Genomic DNA, 19,617 nt, shown 5'->3' with positions numbered 1-19,617 from the left:
GCCATTCTTATTCCATCATACCCCTCAGGAGTCAGGACTGCCTCTCAGATATTTCTTTGAAGCATTTTATCGTTTCGTCGTACATTTTTCCTGGATTTGATTACCATTTGAGCATGTCTCGTCGGACCATGCCATCGAGCGCCAGCAGCGATGTCCCACCTTCAGGTGATGGAGGTGCGTTTGAGCTCCGTCGGATCGTCTCTGGGTAACCTAGCTTACAGTTTCCAGGCCAGGCAAAGCAGAAAATGCTACTTGCCGAAGACCATGGTCATTTCAGCATCGTGAAGTCAGTCTCGTGCTATTCCTCGCTCCTTTACCTTGGCCGAGCCTAACAATCTACAGGGCCATGCATCTGGCTGATTTGATTACTGAAATGAATGGTAAGAGATCTCAATAATACACTCAGTTGCTGTGGATTGATTCACTGACTTTTACCCCAGGTTTCTGTGGAGGCAAGCTCGTAATCCCAACCGTTTTAACGGCCCGTAACTAACTTGGTGAGCAGTCATGTCGGTCTTCTCGTCCATGCGTTACTGCCTCGGAGAGCCAACTGAGTATGGCGCTCTTTGGGCTGCCCTCGCATTCATGCCTTTCGGTCTGTTCTTCGACTTCATGGATGGCAAGGTGGCCAGGTGGCGCAAGAAATCGTCTCTCATGGGACAGGAACTTGACTCGCTAGCGGACTTGGTAAATGATTCCGGAATTCCTCCCAACCAAACCGCTGCTAATTTTTCCCTTACAATCAGATTTCCTTTGGCCTCGCTCCCGCCTCTGCCGCATTCGCTCTTGGTATCCGGACCTCGGTGGACCATGTCCTCCTCACTTTCTTTGTTCTCTGTGGTCTGACTCGCCTCGCCCGGTTCAACGTGACTGTTGCCGTTCTCCCGAAGGATAAGACCGGCAAGTCCAAGTACTTTGAAGGCACACCCATTCCGACCACCCTGTCGATCGCTGCTTTCATGGCCTACTGGGTCTCTCAAGGCTGGACTCACGAGAACATCCCTCTTGGTCTTTTCGCGGAGGGTACCATCTTCGAATTCCACCCTATTGTTCTTCTGTTTGTTCTGCATGGATGCATGATGGTCAGCAAGACGATACACATTCCTAAGCCATGAGCTTAATCACGTTTGGCCGCGCATTTACAGTTGAAAAGAACAATGCCTGCGTCTGTTGTCTCTTTCAACTTGGACAACTGAAGATAACATCGAGGTGGCCGTTGCTTGTTTGCAAGGCATAGCATGATCTCGATACACAAAAAATGAGGATGATTAATTAATTTCGATTGCATAGATTGATCATAGTCACTCAATATATTTCCTACGTAAGATATAAAGATATAAATCGCATACTTTTGAAAAAAACCAACATATTAGAGGCATCTTCCATCACATGCGATTCTCCTAGGTTTTAGTATTAGGTAGCCGGGACAGCGTGCAGGTGCAACCTGCTGAACTATGGATGTCATCTCCAAAGCCTTAAACTAGATAGGTACCTCAGGGTTACCGATGACTACCGTCACAATTATCGATTCAACCGTTGAGGTATATCTCCCTAGAAACCTAGGTGCTAACTATTTCAACTTCCATTCTACAACATACCTAGCAGCCCACACATCTCACACAAGCAACAAGCAAATGCTAGGCAACATGGAGGCAAGGCAAGTCTACAAGAACCCGCTACAGCTCACTAGACCGCATCTAAGCCAGATTCCGCAGTAAACAAACGACTACCATGACCTTCACGTGGACCGAGCGACCCGGAGAAGAGAAGATGAATTTCGAGATCTCTCGCTGAGTCAAAGCAATCATCGACCCAGCAGACCGGAGTCTAGAATCTGATCGATGGAAGAATTGCAAAAGGTGGCAGACTCTGAAATTTTTATACGCACATTGAAATTACTCCGATCATCTCTGGCCAGACCCGAGTCGAAAACAGAAAACACACATCGTGGGTCAGCAAGTTTCACTTTGATATGCGATTCGGAAGGTCTCCTTACCCACAATTTGGATAAATCGAACTTATGTTTACTCTGGTCGAGACATTCGATTAAATACGAACCAAATATAGCTTTTTCGCTATCTTCTGATGCTGAATCTTGCCGCGTATTGATAATCCAGCAAGGGGGATGCCTTTTTACTGATCTCTTTGGCAGGTGGAGAATCCAATTAATCTAGTGAACGCCACTGGTCCAAGAATATCTTTACAGATGTGGCCCAGCCGGTCTTCCCGTCTGCATAGGTCTAGACAGATGTGTTTGTTGATGCATGACTGTCATGTACTCTGTACATGTATTCATGTACAGACCGTATGAAGGATCGTTTATGCGTTGACTGTATATTTGACAGCTCTGGCCAGCGAGACTTGCTCGGATCTCGGGTCCATGCAGATTGGGCTGTATGTCTCACTTTCGGAGATCGGTTCCGTAGGTCCTTGTTGGGGTTCTTCTGTGGCTATGGTGCCTAGTAGGAGGCAACTTGAAGAGATGTTGTGGATTGAGGAAATCTATCGAATGTGGAAAGGTACTCCAGCCGTTAGACTCTCAACTTCACAGGCCACGGGGTTGTCTGTTTAACGTGCGTACGAGACCTTAAAGGCTTAGATGTAAGCCTACATGTGGTGCGGCTCATTTGCCCATTGCAAGGGACTAGACCTGCAAGGTACAGTTTACTTTGTAGCGATCGATATCAGATTCAACACTCGTCATCCGGAGCGCAGTTGCCCGCATATCTACGAGTAAGAGACGATAAATATTTCAATGCTCACCGTTCCTCGCATGATGGTAATGCGTCCCATTGAATAACTTCCGATATCTGTCAGAGTATCAACATACGCAGTACCTAGGGAGCGGTGCTGTTGACACCACGTACATTGTCCTAGTTGCGTACAAAACCCATGTACCCGTGTTTACAACGATGTACTGCGTATAGGTACTGATCGATCTCAGTCTTGCCAATTATACAATCTTGCTTCACCAGTGAGTTATACATTGTAGGCCCTGAGCAAGCTAGTTTGTGGTATGGATTGCAAAGGATGCAAATTGCGTGGACATTATGTACTGGTAGATGCATTTCGCCCTGCTATCTAGTAGTGCTCACCTCTTGCCGCTTTTTGATCATCGAGTAAAACTGAGCACCCACCGCGACCTCGTCGATCATAATAGCGGCGGCATCAATAGGAAAGCCCGGAAATATCCAGTACATAAGTACTGTGTAGTTACATGTGAGTATCATGTGCTCCGAGTGGAAATGATGCAGGGCTTTTCATTACAGGAACGATCCAGGGAAATCAACAGATCACAATTTGGTACGATCCACCCCGGGAGCGGCCGCTCATTTATCCATGGAACAATTTGCGTGGAAAAAGGGGCGCGGGATAACAAAAGGAAGAGAGACGAGATAGTCAGAACGAATATTCCGAGGTTAGACAAGACTGGATCTGAGGGCAGTGGTAAGGCTGAATGTGTTTGTGGTACTGAATAACTATGGAGGTTCTTAGCGCATGGAAATAACATACTGTAGTACTAGTACAAAGTACTGCGTATGGAAATTGGCGGGAAATGAGCTCCATGATGAAATGGTAATTGGTAATTTTGCGTTTTCTCTTCCTGCGGCGAATCCCGGATGAAACTGCTAAAGAAGATTCTCTGAGTTCCCCTTCAGACTCGAGACCGTCAGCCAAGGATGCAACCTCTCAGCCACCAAGAACAGTGGCGTATAGTGACGGCTCATCTATGCCCAGACCGAATCAATAGAAGCTGATCCTGAGTCAAAAGGCGTAATTAGCCGAGGGTTATGGAGTGCGATGTACGGAGTATTGTACAATATTCCCTTTTTTAATGGGTAAAAACCGTCGTCATCAAGGGTCTCTCTTCATGTGGAAAGGGCGATCATTCATACATGTAAGAATACATCGGCGATATTGAATATTAGACCGAATTCACACAGTCTCATCACCACCACTTGGCACCCAAAGGAGATTAGCGACATGCCCAAGGTCCCATCTTGCTGCCGTGTTTGACCCAAACGGGATAGCGATCAGCCACGGTCCCCTGGTTGTCGGAGCCGGTGCCTGATTATCTAACCATATACTGAAGTATCATTGGTCGATGCATTGTATATTTGATACTGTACCATACAAAAGCAAACAACATTGAAACAAGCCAGGAAAGACTTGCGTGCAAGTACCCAGTACTCGTCTACACTGGGGCTTGCCCCCCGTATTTCAAGTACCTCATACCTTCTCTGGGGAACACAGACCCCTTGAACAGTCCCTTTCCCAAGGGATCCTCACTTCGCCTTCCTCCTGATCTTCCCATTCTCTCCTCTTCGCAACACACATTCGTTACTCGATCTCATCACTCGTTTACTCCCTTTGTTTGACGGTCACCCAACTGAACCGCCTCTCAGTTCACGGTCGCCCACTTTCCCCCGAACTCGTAGAGGGTGAACCCTCTACTCCCGACCATAGACTCAGGGTTGTCAACAGAACGCGAAACCACCTTCCTTTCTTCCTTCGCTCCTCCTTCTTCCATCCCGACCGCGACACCTCGACTTACTCGTCCCAAATACGACACAAGTGTTTCGAGCCAATAATTTCGAGAACAAACGTGGTGGACTGTTCGAGAACGACCGACATCTACCGACATACATTCAAACCGAAGTCCTTCAGGGTTACGCAGGCCGTTCCCAGTTCTTCGTTCATCACCTCTGCGACAGTGTCCAGCGGTGTTTACTATCGACGCTGATTTCGACAACTCGATCCAATCCATCCTCTCCAATACATCATGTTTTTCAACACCCGAGGCGCCCTCGCGGCCACTGTCTTGATCGCTGCCACCTCAGTAGTCGCAGAAGACTTCAAGGTAGTTCCCCGCGGTCCACTAGCAGCGACACTGGTCGGCTGTTATAGCAGCGTTCCTGGGTATGGCAAGACAATGCCCTACACGTACCAGAGTTCCGGATGGTGTCAGGATCATTGTTCCAAGGAACATGGGGCCTTTGCTTTGACAGGAGGCTCCGACTGTGTGTGCGGCGACACTCTACCACCATCCAGTGAAAAGGTCTCCACGGGCAAGTGCAGCAAATCGTGCAGCGGCTGGCCCCAAGATAAGTGTATGTCGATATTGCCCACCCCGTCCGGAGAACCGACTTGCTGATTGTAATTCGAAACAGGCGGCGGCGATGGCTACTACTCCGTATATACCACAGGCTTGGATGACGATATCCCTACTTATTCGAAATCTAATTCGACTAAGGACGGCGCTGGCGACAAGTCTACCACGAAAACTGACTCGGCCGCCACCGGTGTCACGACCGGGGCTGGTGGTCAGACACAGATTGTGACATCCAACCCTAGCGCTAGTCCCGCTGCAGATACGGAGGAGAAGACCTCGAAGAGCAAGAACACTGCCGCAATTGCGGCCGGTGTCGTGGTCGGCGTAGTCGGCTTCGCTGCTCTCTGTGGTGCTGGATTCTTCTACTGGCGATCCAAGAAGAACAAGAGCAATGCTGCAAGCGGGCCAATTGGCGGCTATGGTCGTGACTCCAGCCCGCCCTCAATGACCGATTCTCGGTTCGACGGTGACTACATGGCCCAGCGCCGCCAAAGTAATGGCAGCATTGATGATGACCATGACTTCTCTCGCCGAATCTTGCAGGTGAATATGCGCGGCACCCAACCTCATTGTTTCGAAACTGACTTTATGGTCCAGGTTACCAACCCCGATCGCTAAACTGATACATACGTCCCGCATCATTCACGCCACCCCTCTTCTCTTCACTCGGTATTAGCGAAAACTTTCTTCTTCCCACCTCGGTCGACTTTATGAGAGCTTCGTCCTGTTGTCGTTGTCTTTCACTTGGGTTATTCAGCGGAGTTTTAATATCCGAACAGCATGTGACTTGGTCCGAGTCGATGTCTACAGCTGGTGATTTCTGCCTCAATCGGTCCTATCTTTTTATCGGACTGTGTCAACAGGTTCCGTGATGACTTTGATCCCGGTCAGCGTTGTTACTATCTATCAACCATTGGCCGCTCACGGCCTAACTCGGGGAGACAGGCATCCGCAGCACTGGCTTTCTCTACCGAGACTGAACTCATTTATCTTACACTGATGATGACATTTCGGTGGATAGAGAGATCTTGTGTTCGAAAAGGCGTTTTTACCATTTCGGCTCCAGCAGTGCTCGACGTCCCTCGTTATCTGAGCCATCATTCTTTTTATGTGATTTCCCTTTTTACTCTTTTATTCTGATCTCTTTTCCTGTTTCTCCCCGGGTCTTTGCCTATCGGTCCTACAAGCTTTTTGCATTATGGAATTCGTTCCGGTTCGGTCTGATTCACGAATGGGTGACTGTAAATAGGCAAGATCAAACAGCTGTACTTAATGTGAAAATGGATATGCACATCAGTCTGGATTTTCCTTGTACATTGACCTCGATGTTGGTTGGGCAGAGTTATGTGCTGCGTATGCTTTGAAACCTTCCGGGCCATACCTCGTAGGTTAGGTAGCTAGGTTGCTGCATTGGGCATCGGAGGTAAGCCCGCCGTCTCATGGATTTTCTGGTTGACTTCACTCCTACGTTGGTTGTCTTCAGGTGAGCACACCCGTACCTGCGCGGTTAATCGGCAGCAATACTCATCTACGCTGCAGTCCCCATATTGGGAATCATAGTTACCTACTCCCCTGCCAACGCCTTACCCCCAAGACTGCTCCCAACACCGACGCAACCAGCGAGGTATTTTCAAGACTACCACAAAGCCCCTGCATCGACTCTCATACCCAGTATATATCAAGATCGCCACCGACGACGCCACGCAAGCGCAATGCATCGCCAGCACCACGGAAGCAGACACCAGGTTCCAAGCCCGAACCCCCAACCCCAAGCGCAAGTCGAAACTTACCCATCTCGAAGGTAAGCCGTGTGCTCGGGTTAGGCTCTGTCCTGCTCGTCTGGATAGGAGCCCTCACCTCGATATATAGCCTCGTGGCAATCAGCTTCCACTTGATGGGGCACCATACAAGCCCGACTTTAATCAGCGTGCATTTGAATCTGGGTGCACAACTTCGGCGCATGATCGAGACTAATGATTGTATGCTCGCTGCTTTGGAAGCCGTTAGCCCGGTTGTTGGGGAGGTCGTTGATATTGGGGACTGCTCTGGTGAGGAAGTGGGACTGGGGTTGGTGAGTTGCTGATGATGTATCAGTCGAAGACGGCGGGAGGGGGGTGTAAGGGAGATTAACCTCAGATGACAAGTGTCGTACTAGTCTACCAGATCAGCCATGCATGGACAAACGGAGGAGGGGAAATGTCTTACCCATGAGACCATGACAGCCTGCCCGTCAGCAAAAACAGGATAGTGGAAAACAGGAAGTCTTCGGTCCGGAAAGTCTTCTTGACTCCCTTGGCCTTTGTGACCATCTGCGTCATGTTAAAACCCGGAAACAGGAGTGCCAGACAACTACGTAGGTGGCATCGAACATCGAGCATCGAGGAACTCATTTTGCCTTTTCACCTCTCAACGAAACAAGCAACAATGCCCCCAGATTTTGCCTGCTGACGCCTGGCATATCTCACCCCCAAGCGGACCATGACATCAGCCACGCAGACGTGCAGCGACCTGGCCAGTTACCTGGATCAATTCGCCACCAGTTGGCTGCCTATACGCAATACAGCGTCAATAACAGGTCAACTCACGGGTGACGAACCACCCCAGCCTTTGCCCGACTCCCGCAGAGACTACAAAGATCGACATATCTGAATCGATCAAGACTATGAACCACTAGCGGCTAAGCGGGATAAACCGCTCGACTTCCCAAGCTGGCATGAGTGTGCCTAGCAATAACATAGATGGATCTGCAGGAGAGGGAAAGGAGATTTGGAGGATGCTAGTCTAGTTGGTCGTCCGTTTACTACATCTGGATATGAGGCGTTATCAATTTCAGATTACCCTTGCTCGAAGGATGAAAACCTTGCCATTCTATCGTGGCCATTAATTCCGGCTTGATACATTTGCCCTGGCTGGAGACTAGGCAAGATCGGGGAGGCATAGACGAGAGCCAAATGCCATTGAATGGGCTGTTCCTCATCTTTGTCTACGGGGTGTCGAGTCAGAGATTAAGGCTAATCTTACTGTGTATTTGTCACTGACGTGTTTGTCTCACTACGCAGTAGGCCTGAAGCTGTCAGACATAATTGCTCTGTCAATATCATTGGGCCATGTACACATCGGAAGTATTACCACCGAAATCCCGATAATCAACCCTTGTCGATACATCTGTAGGTACATTGCATGATCTCTCAAGGCTATACAACAACCAAATACAACAGTTCCTATTTCGAGTCATGGCCCCAATCGGACAATTATAGGTACCATTGTCTACCTGCAGATGAAACGAGCCAATCAACGGCCCCGGCGAAACCAACAGCGTCTACAGACATGAGGATGTAGTCCCAGTCTCCCAGAATACCGGGAGTATGATGTCATGTAGTGATTGTCCTAGGACTTTGTAAGAAGAGCGCATAGTTAGCCATTATTTGGACAGTCATCAAAAGACGTAAATGTTCCCTAATTAGCTGCACTGCCGCCATAACAAATTAGTCGGGAAGAGCTACTCTGGAACATACCCAATCTACTCCGTAATGAGGCCTCTAGCATACAATCCTCGCAAGAGGCAACGCGAACCCGGAAGCGTTGGGGAGATCTGCGGTCCCACAGTTGGCCATGTGGTCTCGAAGCGAATGTAGGGGAAAGAAAAGGGAATTCTTAGCTTCGTCGCACCTCGGAAGATACAAGTCTCCGTAGTGTGTTGAAGAAAAAAGGGGTAATTGTGTAGATCCATCAATAGGAATGAGAAATGACTACTGAGACTGCAACAGGGATTGAAGACAGATACTCCTACTGCTCTTTGCAATGTTTATGGATAAGTCCAAAGTCACCAAATTTATCCTCGATCACCGCAATGACCTTCCTAATCCAACCAGCTCGCATAACTTGGCATAAGTCCATCATGGGGGTGGGGGATCACGGGTCAACACGATGAAAGATGAAACACGTCGACAGGATATCAGAACTATCCCAGTTCGAGGCAACAGTCAAGGGGTGTTGATGCAAAGCCGGAACTGGCTAGTCGCTCATCTGCAGCTTGCATCGGCTCTGCAGTAGTGTGCCCAAGTACTCCGTACTTGCCCTAAATTAGCTGCTCATCTCTTGCCCTCTGCAGTGATTTGTTGGCTTGTGTCTATCACTGATCCTGTGGCCACATGGGGTACAGGGATTGGAATCCTGGGTGCACACCCGGCCCGAATCGAGGAAATTAGGAGAATTATTAGGAGGGTCGTGGTTGATTCAGTGTTCGATTGTGTTGTATGTGGTCAATATCATTGTCGCTTATTGTTTGGATTCTGTCGCCGGTAATTGGTCGTTGATTCCAAGGTCTGCAGCAGAAGTTAGGTGCATTCGGGACATACTATGTGACGGACGGGGTTTCTCTATTTTTCGCAAGGACAGTAGGACACCACTAACAGAGCAACCTAGTACAACTCACTACAGTAGATTCTCTGCCATACTCCCTAACTATGGAGCCCTTTGCGGATAAACGCATATCCGCATCACATGGACAGAGTGCGGTGTAGTCTGTAGACATTCCCGGTGACAGATAAACCGAGATGGAAGCGATCATTTCTAGATACAGGAAACGGTGCCTACGCAAATCAGCGGTATCTAGTTACCTTGCAATATCAGGGCCACATGGCATGAGCTGATCCACGGTATGGCATTCATTAACGTCCGGCTGCCTTAGGCCTCCCATGGGTCATGGGGGACCTGACTGACGGGTCTATCTGAAACGTGCCACAAAGAGATCAGGAGCTGCATGTGTCGTACGCTATTGGTATAAACCCTACTGTGTATGAAGGCGTAAATCCTGTCCATCGAGAGAACTGTAAAAAAAAAGACTTCTATTTCGCCGAAATATCCCCGTAAAATGAAGAAAATGAATTCTTATCAGTTGAATAGAGTTACTTTGTAGCGCCATCACTCCACCTTTACCAGAGCTCGGGCTTTGGGCTTTTAGCTTGCAAAGTTACTTTGTCATCGGATTCGGGGGTGAACTACCCCAGGAAACAAGATGCAGAACAAATGACGATCTACAAGTTGAATACCGAGTACGTGCATCCTGGCAGATGAGATATGTTAGCACTAGATAGGCATAGTAGATCCCGGGACATGGATGAAGGACCTTGTACATTGCAGATGACCAGTTCCCGTGTTGTTGCAAGTTCGATCAATGTGTCCGCCTCCTATTTCCTACAAGCGTGTAAATCCAGCGCAGCTAGAGCCTGCTTTATAAAGTCTCTACCACAAAGCCAATTCCTCATGAACAAAAACATCCATAGATAGCGATGATGTGCCTGACAGGATTGGTCCACCGGTGCAGATCGATTCGCGCGAGAGGCTTGGCAAGAGCCTATCTACGATATTGTACGTACAACGTAGTCGGAGTCTTAGAAGATGCCGACTTAGAAGATCATTCATAGACGAGGTATGGAGTAGACAAGATCAAGGAGATGATTATCAGGAGACCCTTAGTACCCGCTAAAACAGAGTGCATGAAGTGGGTCCTAGACTAAGCCTGATTCGTATAATGTACCCAACTTCGGATTGGCGCTAATAAATTTAGCTCCGTTTTCCACGTGCAGCTAAGCTCAATTTGGTAGGTGCGTTAGAACCCTAACGGTCTGGCCTTTTCTCAGTGATTGCTCTACACCGTTGGATTATGGTTCAGACACAACAGTAGAAGATATTGTAGAGTGAATATAGTACATATTGATAATCGTAGAGTAAGTACCAACATGATACATCAAACATGTATCTAACTGAAGTCAGAGACAAGAAAGTCAAGAGCGCAAGAATCACCCCCGGACACAAGAAACAACGTCCACTAAACCTTCGGGATAGATGTTCATCGGACTTCGGGTACAACACCCGAAACCAAGGGGAAATCAATTTCCGAATATCCAAGCCAGATATGTGCCATTCTATTGGACTGTTCACATTATCTTCAGCATATGTAGCCAGGCTGAAGGCTTGAAGCCACACCCCACTAGGTTCCGCTACTTATTAGTACGCATTTCCGAACACAATCTTGCACGTCGGAGTTTAGGAGCTATTCACCAATCACGTTGGAGGCCACGGGTTCGGGTCGGAGGTGAGATTCACACGTAGATCGTTGCATTCGTTAAGAATTATCATGGAACAATGATAAAGATTATACTTACCTTCAAGTACATGTAACTAGATGATGTAGCTCCCGTATATAAAATTCACGGCTATTACATGTCAGATCGGAAACTTCAGCCTTATCGGCGGATTTGCCACTCTCGTCTTTGATGCTTAACCTTCCTCCAGAAAATGATCCACAGAGTTAAACGGAGGTTCACCGATCTTTCTGGGGGTGGAGAATCGGAGTAAAGAGGCCCGAGGGTTCAGTTGTCTCTTTGACCAAGGAAACTAATTGGAGTCAAGAGCCTCCTTCGAAGCTTAAGGGGCTGGTGGGGAAAAGAAGGGGAAGAGAAAAGACCGCATGCAGGCCCCGAATGCTCGGCGTGTGTCTGAGGCAATTCTTTCGGCTTTGATTTCCTTCTTTTTACGTCTATTATCTCGCTTGTTTCTAGTCGAGGTGAAGTCAAAGTCTAAGTACATCTAATATCCAAAACAGACAAGTGTCAGGGGTGAGATGATGTGCACTTAGTCTCAAACGAGTACCCTGGGGTGCGCCCGTGTCGATCGTGGCATGTTCGATCACAGCACTCCCAAGGGCCGGGACCTCGGGAGATGCTGGGGTCAGCTTTGATCGTCACACGTTTTTTGATTTGATTTCACCGAGATTACATGATAAGTAGGCTATTCCAATTTGGGAATTATTAGGTTGAATTCTTCTGCAAAACGCGTAAATCCACATGAACGTTGATTTTCAGGTCTTGTTGTCGATCAGGAACTAATGACAGATTGTGTATACACGTGCCAATTTCTGGTTTCACCTAACTACGAGGTGGTTAGGAATGATTTATCACAAGAGAAACGAACTTTCTGCTAGTTAGAAGACCCAGGCAGAATAAATCAGATGAGGGCGGAATGTTGCAGATACGAAGCATCTATAAAAAGAACCAACAGTAAATCGAGCTCTGTGATTCGCCCGGCTCGATCAGCACCTGCATGTACATCATCGAGGTACCTTCTTTGTGAACAATCGGCACTGTCATTGCTATTCTAGGCACGAGGCTTATACGTCTTCATTGTTGGGAGATTGTTGTAGATATAGACTTGTTATTGGGAGTGATCTCCACTACAACCAATGATGACGATCCTAATAGATATTAGAATTTGAGTCAACATAGACTTGCAGTCGGTAGTTTCCATTAATCTTGGAAGATCCTTGGGTATTACCGAAAACAGTAGGTAGATATCAGTCGGCGTGTTGGTGGTTTCTCTGCAACATCCTATTGCAGATGTAGGTACGGAGTAGTATTCTACCGAAGGTCCTCCTCAACCATAACATGGATGCTTTCGACAGCAGTATTCGACGAGCTAACAGTCCCAACAGCGCTACAAATTGACGATAGACGATGGTTGAAAATAGAATGAGTTGATTTGCAACAGCATTGCCCCTGCATCTTCAACTATACACCATAGCCTGCTTGCGCAGACGCTAACAGTCGACTACAACCAACAGCTATGCCCTATCCGTAGAGTTATGAAGAGGACGGGGTAGACAATGCGCTGGGGAGTAAACAATGGTAATATGATCTCTTCACACCACAAATGGCCTAGATCAAGATTATGCACGGGACGAATGATGGCAACTGATAACGAGATTAAGACAGGTCAGGTCCCCGTCAGACCCTAACCTTGAAAGATGGAGGAAAAAAAAAAAAGAAATAAATCGGGTCGGAATTAGTCCGCACTGCTCTAACCGCAGCAGCCGATCAAACGTGAACCCAGCCAACACATCCCTGCTATATATGACAGGGTCAAAAAGCAGGGTCTGCATCATTCGTATCTAAATTTGGAAGAGGCTGTGGTAGTTCCCGCGTGCTGCATATCTCCTCTCTTTCCCATTTGCAGCATCTCCAAGTTCTAGGATACTGCGTATGTTTCAGAGTAAACCCTTGTCAGCAAGTATGCCTTGCAGTCCCGACCCTGACTCAAATCATGGATCCTCATAATCTGCAGCAATCATAGTTGTAGATGGTGGGGATCGTGCGAGGAACCGATCCGCGCCTATTTTTCTATGGGTTCTCGTTCTCCAACTGCCCTAAGGTTTCCCACCCCACAATTCCCCCCACACCCACAGACAACCCCGTCCGGGTCCGTGATCTATCTGGTTGTTGTGTAATTACTCCGGTTCTACTCCGTAACTGTTATTCACTTCCAAGGTTCTAAGGAAAAACGGTCGCGATATTGACGGGTGTCAGTCAGCACGGGACATTGGGTAAGTGTGGAATTGATCCTTCGTGCCCCTGCATATTAATGGATATGTCACAGTGCATTATTCTAGTCTATTGTTCCTTTTTCCCCTTGTTCGTTTGTTGGGGTGGTCTGATTCGTGGGTGCTGGTGGAAGGATTACTTTCCAGAATGCGAAGAGAATCAGGGATATCGTGCATAGCGCGTTTTAGTAAAAGTGGTAAATTAGGGATCTAATTATGGCTATTAGATCAGTGCACTAAGATGCTTGCCACTGTGCTGGGATTCGGCTCCTGATGCTTGCTCTGCCACGAGGGGGACAGGGGAGCTAGTATTCTCCGGTTATGCATTGCATGGCATTGCAGGGGAATTCAGTCACTGGACGGATTGGTATGATGTATGCTATCTTTGTTCATATTGGTGGTTCTCATAGTAGATAGATTGGCATAGTATATCAGATCCATGGAAATAAGATGAATAATCAATAAACTGAAATATCCCAACTGGAATCTACAAACCCAAATCAGTTCGTTTGTCTTTCATTTGTTTCCCCAGACGAACCCTGACGTCCTGGAGACCGGAGTTTGCAGCATTCACCCCATATGTTAAGGATCAGCACACTGAAACAGGAACGTAAAAAGGCCAAATGCCAAGACTAACCAGTTCAGGGTAGGCCAGGAGTAAGCCCAAGGCCCCACTAGGCTGACTTCCCTTTGCTTTTTGTGATTTGGGACTGCCTTTTTGGCGTTAGTTAATCCGTACGTGAACTCGAGTTGAGGCTTTGTCCGGATCGACCGGATCTCCCGTTCTGAGATCCAAATACTTCGTATCGACGATATTTACATGTGAGTCTCGCTGGTGGAGGATAGAAGAAACAGAAGGAAGAACAAGGTGTGGAATCCATGTATCTTTCGAGGCTAATTCTATTAGCTACTTTGTATTTGATAAATCTACGGGGTAGACCCTTTCGGTATCCAATCGTAGCTCTGTAGCGAGCCTCTTGTATGTCAGATTGGGTATAGCGTCTTGATCCTGTGAGTTGCCTAAACCAGCCAAAGTGTCTAAGTAGCTTTCTCCGGTGGGGCAAACCCGTTGCGTTCCGTGGGAGCTTGGACTACGATGTGAATGCTCCACGCGGGATTTGTAATGAGGATACTAAGGGTGTACGCTAAGACTGCTTAGGACTACCGAGTACTAAGGGTAACTTCCTCTTTGAGCACCCTATCTAACTTACTACTCCAGACTAAAATCAAAATGTTCCTTAATTAACAACCATTCTAGGGCTATGGTAGACAGTAGACACGGGCTATTCCGCACTTTTACCTGTTATGGACCAGTCAGACGCGGACTGGAATGTGCGCCTCAGCCGCAGTCTTGTTGGCCCTAAAGCAATGCCCCTGTGTAAATTTAGTACGGCTTATGCTCTGATCATCCCGCAGAGCGATCATCGCCTCCACGCCCGTGCTGTGTTGGATCTAATCTCAGTTAGCCTTATGTTGGTTTTGTTGTGGTGTTAATTATTATTAGCATTTTAGCATATTTTGGGATGATTTGGTTCTAAATTTTATTTCTATTTTCTTTTTTTTTGTCGTCGAATTAATTTCCTCCAATTTAATCAAAGTCTATTAATCCGTCCCGTAGATCTGTAGGAAACAGCCCTGTTAGTCTGCATATCGTTCCCTCTATATCAATCCACCTTTCGCTCTTCTTCATCTCTTCCTTTCCATCAGGATTCTCTGCATCTTATCTCATCAATTTGAAACAAGCCACTATATAGGGGATATACTGTGAAATACTACGCCTTCCTCCATCTATACTTGCTCTTTCTCTCACTGTCCGTTATACACAGCAATGACCCGGGCATCTTCAGGGCGCATCACTCCAAGCCATATCGTCGCTGTCTTAAACTCGCCTTCCGTCTCTTCCATCTCTCCATCACCAGAACCTCAGCAGCTGGCCTCCAACTCCAACATGGCGGGCCGAAAGAACAACGTGCGCTCCGATTCCCAGTCCGATGCTGCAGTGCCTATCACCTATACTCCAACCACCCATCGCATCAGTAAGGCTAAGAAGGGCAAGCGCGTACATGCCTGCCAGTACCCAGGATGTGGAAAGGTCGGCACCACCCAACAAACGATCCAAGCGTATAACATGAACTGACCTTAGTGCAGGTCTTCACAAGAGCAGAGCACAGAAGACGCCATGAATTGAACCATAACCCAGAGGCCTCATATCGCTGCACAACGCAAGAATGCAACAAGGCATTCCACCGCGCGGATCTACTTGCGCGCCACATGGAGAGACAGTCAGTACCACGAAGATCTCGAAGTGATCTGGCGCATACTTACATTCATTGCAGTGAGCTCGAATCGCAAACAGAACAGTCTTCATGGGCACCCAACATCCAGAAAGCCATGAAAACAGAGCCCTCTGTCTCGCGCTGTATGTCAATGGATCACGGAATGCAATTGAACGCAACCTCGCACGCCCACTCCATGTCAATCGGCTCTTTGGTGGCTCCCGGAATTCACCCCGACCTGGCCAACGACTGCTCACTGATGTGGAGCGGCGTCGACTTGCCATTGCAGCCCCGACCGGCATTCCATAGCCAACTCCCCGAGTCTGCGGATGACAGCCCCTTCTACTCTTCTCCCGCAGAGACCTGCGCCTCGCCTTTGTCGGATGCGACTTTCTCCCTCCCCCCCCACTCGAGCTCCTCCATCTCCTCCATCTCTTCCGCGTCGATCTCGGTTATTGACCAGTACCCCAAACATATCTTGAAAATGGAGACCACTTCGTCTCCGCTTCAGATGCACACCTCTCTCCGCTGGGACACAGATGCTGGAATGCCTCCGTCGCATATGGTTCCTATGTCTATGGCGGAGAGCATGATTCAACCAGTGAGTTTTTATTCGTATCTATTCCATATGATTTTTTTTTTCACTAACATCACCCAGCCTGTTCAGTGTCACTACCCTTCTCCCTCGTGGTCCAGCGCAGACTGTCTTCCCTACGAGGATCAAATCCACTCCATGCACCAATTCCAGCACGTGAGCTGGGACATGTGAAGCGACCATGAAAGGTCTTTGGCTAGTCCATGTCCAGCATAGACGGCCCAAACCTTATGACCACGCCACTACACCCTCCCGTGCGCTTTGCCTTCACACGCAACCGGACTCCATCACCGAACAACCCTGAATAGGCTGTCCCAGTCGACCTGGAATTCTTGCCAAAGACAATGGATGTGGGTCTGAGGAACGGCAATCCCGAGAGCCACCGGGGCACCGGGGTTTGGGAGGATTCATACATACCCCGTACGCATGAGGTCGGCACTCCGCTACTCTCCACTCTCACCCAAGACATGGCTGTCTGGACTCTTGACCCACCGGTCACGTTCGACACATGGTGGTTAATCCGGCTTTCTTCGCCAATTGGAAGTGAGGAGATAATAAGCGTTTTCCCGATATCGGTCCCTTACTGGAATCTCTGGTCGTGGGACGTACTCGGTCTGGGAGGAGTTGATACTAGTTCTGATTTTTTGCTTTGTCTGCAACTTGTGACGATCATGATTTCTTTTTTTGCCTTTTTCTCTTTGTTCGTTCGGCTCACTATACCCCTGCGGGACATTGTACAAATGTACCAACTTCGTTTTTGAGATATCTCCTACAATACCCCGACATTCCATCAATGTCTTCAATTTCAAGGAATCCAAATTCCAAATTATTTCCACTTCAAGCTTTAACATTTAACTTCAACTCTATTGAACCCCAAACACCGCCAACCATGGCTCGGTTTCTTAACGGCCAACCTTCATAAACCTTAGCGAGATAAGCGATCTCCGGCTCGGGCGGAAATAAAATCCATGGTTCGCAGAATGATCCGAAACCTTCCGCTTATGAAAGCGGAACGACTACGGAAAACAAAATAAACCATTCGGCCGTCAGCTCATGGAACCTCCAAATGGAGCCGCTAATTTTAGCGCCATTTGGCAATCCGTAACATGTATTAATCCGGGCTCCGATAGTTCATCGAATGTCAAACCTCAGCTTGCCTCAGTTTCCTCAGTTGTTTCCACAAAAGAACAAATTTCTCATCCACGTGCCACAACCCCCTAGAGGCTACCCAGGCCGCCTCGTTCACAGCTAAACCATCACAGTTACCACATCGACGAGAACCTCATATGGCTACTACTCTTGGGTTGGGACTAACCCCTGCTGAGATCACGAGCGGTGAGTTTGTTATTGCCCAGAGTGCTCGTTATAAAGTCACTGCGCAAGACGTCGAGGAGCATCTCTGCATTCTCACCTTCTCGAGAGGGATGTATCGGATTTAGACACTCAATGCTGCCGCCGAAAGTACAAGTGTACAGGAATCAGGGACTGTCAATTCCTACATGAAGATGAACAGGAATCAGGGGATATCAGATACATGCGTTCTGAATGACCATGACCACCCGCTCTTCTGAAACTGGCGGAGTCAGGAAAGATATTGAAGAACGCACAAGAGTCTTATGACACTGGAAACTTGGTGGAGGCTGTCGATATGGGTCACAACAGGTTACATGCCCTAGACTCCAGGCGGCTGTTTGGGTTAGGGATGGCATTCATTTCGCCGGCTGCCCGAACTATTCAAACGATCAACCCTGGCACTTTGCGCAGCCTGTTTCAGCGTGTCATAAGACTCTCGTAAAAAACTCTTGTGCGGTCTTCGATATCCTTGCTGCATCGTCCCGAGAGAAAGGAACAGACCGAAGCTAGCAAAGCTCCTCCACTTCACGTCCTGACGTCATCTATTTAATTTAATTTATTGCTTTAGTACTAAAGTCTGACACGAAACTGGATGAGCAGTAGCGCACTGTAGCGGGAATGTCAATCACAGACCACGTGCTGTCCCTTGAGCCGAGCATGTTTGGTTCCCATGTGGCAGAGTCGTGGCAATATCCACTCGCCGAGGCTTGCTTTGGTTTATCGAGCTAAGCCTGTTTGGGTCGGATTGTACAGTAGCCTAGTAGGTGATGGGTTTTTTTGGAAGCACGAAGTAAATACGTACGTACCTAGAGGTTTAACTACTACCTTACTAGAATATATCTGGGTTCTGGAGTAAGGACCGTTCTAGGGTACTAGGTAATCCTGGAGCAAATGTACATTTGCTACAGTGAAAACCACGTTATCGAAATAGTACTACTGTACTGTCTTCTGTCAACTCCGTAGGTACGGAGTGCTTCCGTACATACAACTGACTAGCCTGGTCCCACACAGATCCTTTAGAAGGCAAAACCACCTGAATCATGAGCAGAACGATCTTCAACTTTTCCCTCTTATGTATCACCAAGTGGATCTGACGCCCGGTGGATCCAATCCTCGATCTGGATTTGTCTCGACTCTCTCTGCCAAGATCACGTCCTACTGTAGTATCATAGTATGTAACTAACCAACCTCATCTCCTCATTTGGCTGGAATTATTTTCCCACAAGTGGATACAGATGATGATATCGACGCTACACATCACGTCTTCTGAAGATCTTTACTGGATACGGCGTTGATTGATTTATTTTGCTTTTCTCTGATTGCCCCCAGCCGTCGCAAACTCGTCTGTGGGGCGTACGAACTGGCAGCTGTCGATCAAGGGGTTTAGTTTGGTGTCACGAGGCTCTTGCAGGGTCTCTTTTCTAAGGCTGTAAGTCCCTTGCTTTTTAGACCTGCCTGCTTGGGTTAAGATGTGCGCTTGGCGGCTCTGGTGGCTGTTTTGGGGCGTGGACTTTGCATGCTGACAACCTATATAGTACTTGTTTTGTTTTGTTGTAGGTGTTGGTGTTGGTTACACTTACGGCTGGTTGGATGGGGACTTGTAATTGGGCTAGTAGGCCTTTTTGCTGTATCGTATACTAGTTAGTTAGGAGTTTGAGGTTGTCTTAGACTCTACCTAACTATCGAATTGTGCTGACCTAGTATGTCGTATGGATGTCTCCTATCGGAAACATCCATGGATGTCGCCGACTCGCCGATAGTTATCGTGCCATCTCGGTGCTCTACTCGCCGAGTTTCCATGCCGTTGCATTAATCAGTATTGGAACCTTGTCTGTTTTTCATTGTCCATCGGCTGAACGGATGGGAAGGAGTAGGGCTCATTCAAAACCTGCTGGGACTCCAA

General features: G+C 47.9%; 4 protein-coding genes across 4 annotated transcripts; 3 read left to right on the top strand and 1 right to left on the bottom strand.

The window, feature by feature from the left end:
* Nucleotides 1-113: 113 nt before the first annotated feature.
* On the top strand, nucleotides 114-1,115 carry N7515_003354 (CDP-diacylglycerol-serine O-phosphatidyltransferase; the record flags this gene model as incomplete). The annotated part of the gene is made up of 5 exons (XM_056664098.1): nucleotides 114-174; nucleotides 229-286; nucleotides 343-380; nucleotides 506-687; nucleotides 747-1,115. The coding sequence occupies 5 exons, from the start codon at nucleotides 114-116 to the stop codon at nucleotides 1,113-1,115; spliced, it is 708 nt and encodes a 235-aa protein (XP_056523155.1).
* Nucleotides 1,116-4,783: 3,668 nt separating this feature from the next.
* Nucleotides 4,784-5,731, top strand: N7515_003353 (Carbohydrate-binding WSC subgroup; the record flags this gene model as incomplete). Its single annotated transcript, XM_056664097.1, has 2 exons — nucleotides 4,784-5,111; nucleotides 5,172-5,731. 2 exons carry the CDS (start codon nucleotides 4,784-4,786, stop codon nucleotides 5,729-5,731), a joined length of 888 nt encoding a protein of 295 aa, XP_056523154.1.
* A 1,300-nt stretch (nucleotides 5,732-7,031) lies between these two features.
* On the bottom strand, nucleotides 7,032-7,431 carry N7515_003352 (uncharacterized protein; the record flags this gene model as incomplete). The annotated part of the gene is made up of 2 exons (XM_056664096.1): nucleotides 7,032-7,158; nucleotides 7,319-7,431. The coding sequence occupies 2 exons, from the start codon at nucleotides 7,429-7,431 to the stop codon at nucleotides 7,032-7,034; spliced, it is 240 nt and encodes a 79-aa protein (XP_056523153.1).
* Nucleotides 7,432-15,318: 7,887 nt separating this feature from the next.
* Nucleotides 15,319-16,535, top strand: N7515_003351 (uncharacterized protein; the record flags this gene model as incomplete). Its single annotated transcript, XM_056664095.1, has 4 exons — nucleotides 15,319-15,582; nucleotides 15,639-15,772; nucleotides 15,827-16,367; nucleotides 16,425-16,535. 4 exons carry the CDS (start codon nucleotides 15,319-15,321, stop codon nucleotides 16,533-16,535), a joined length of 1,050 nt encoding a protein of 349 aa, XP_056523152.1.
* Between the last annotated feature and the right edge of the window lie 3,082 nt (nucleotides 16,536-19,617).

This window comes from Penicillium bovifimosum (assembly GCF_028826915.1).
Source record: "Penicillium bovifimosum strain IBT 22155 chromosome Unknown utg000003l_segment0_segment0, whole genome shotgun sequence".
NCBI classification, from domain to species: Eukaryota; Fungi; Ascomycota; class Eurotiomycetes; order Eurotiales; family Aspergillaceae; genus Penicillium; species Penicillium bovifimosum.
This window is presented reverse-complemented; position numbering and strand designations above follow the sequence as displayed.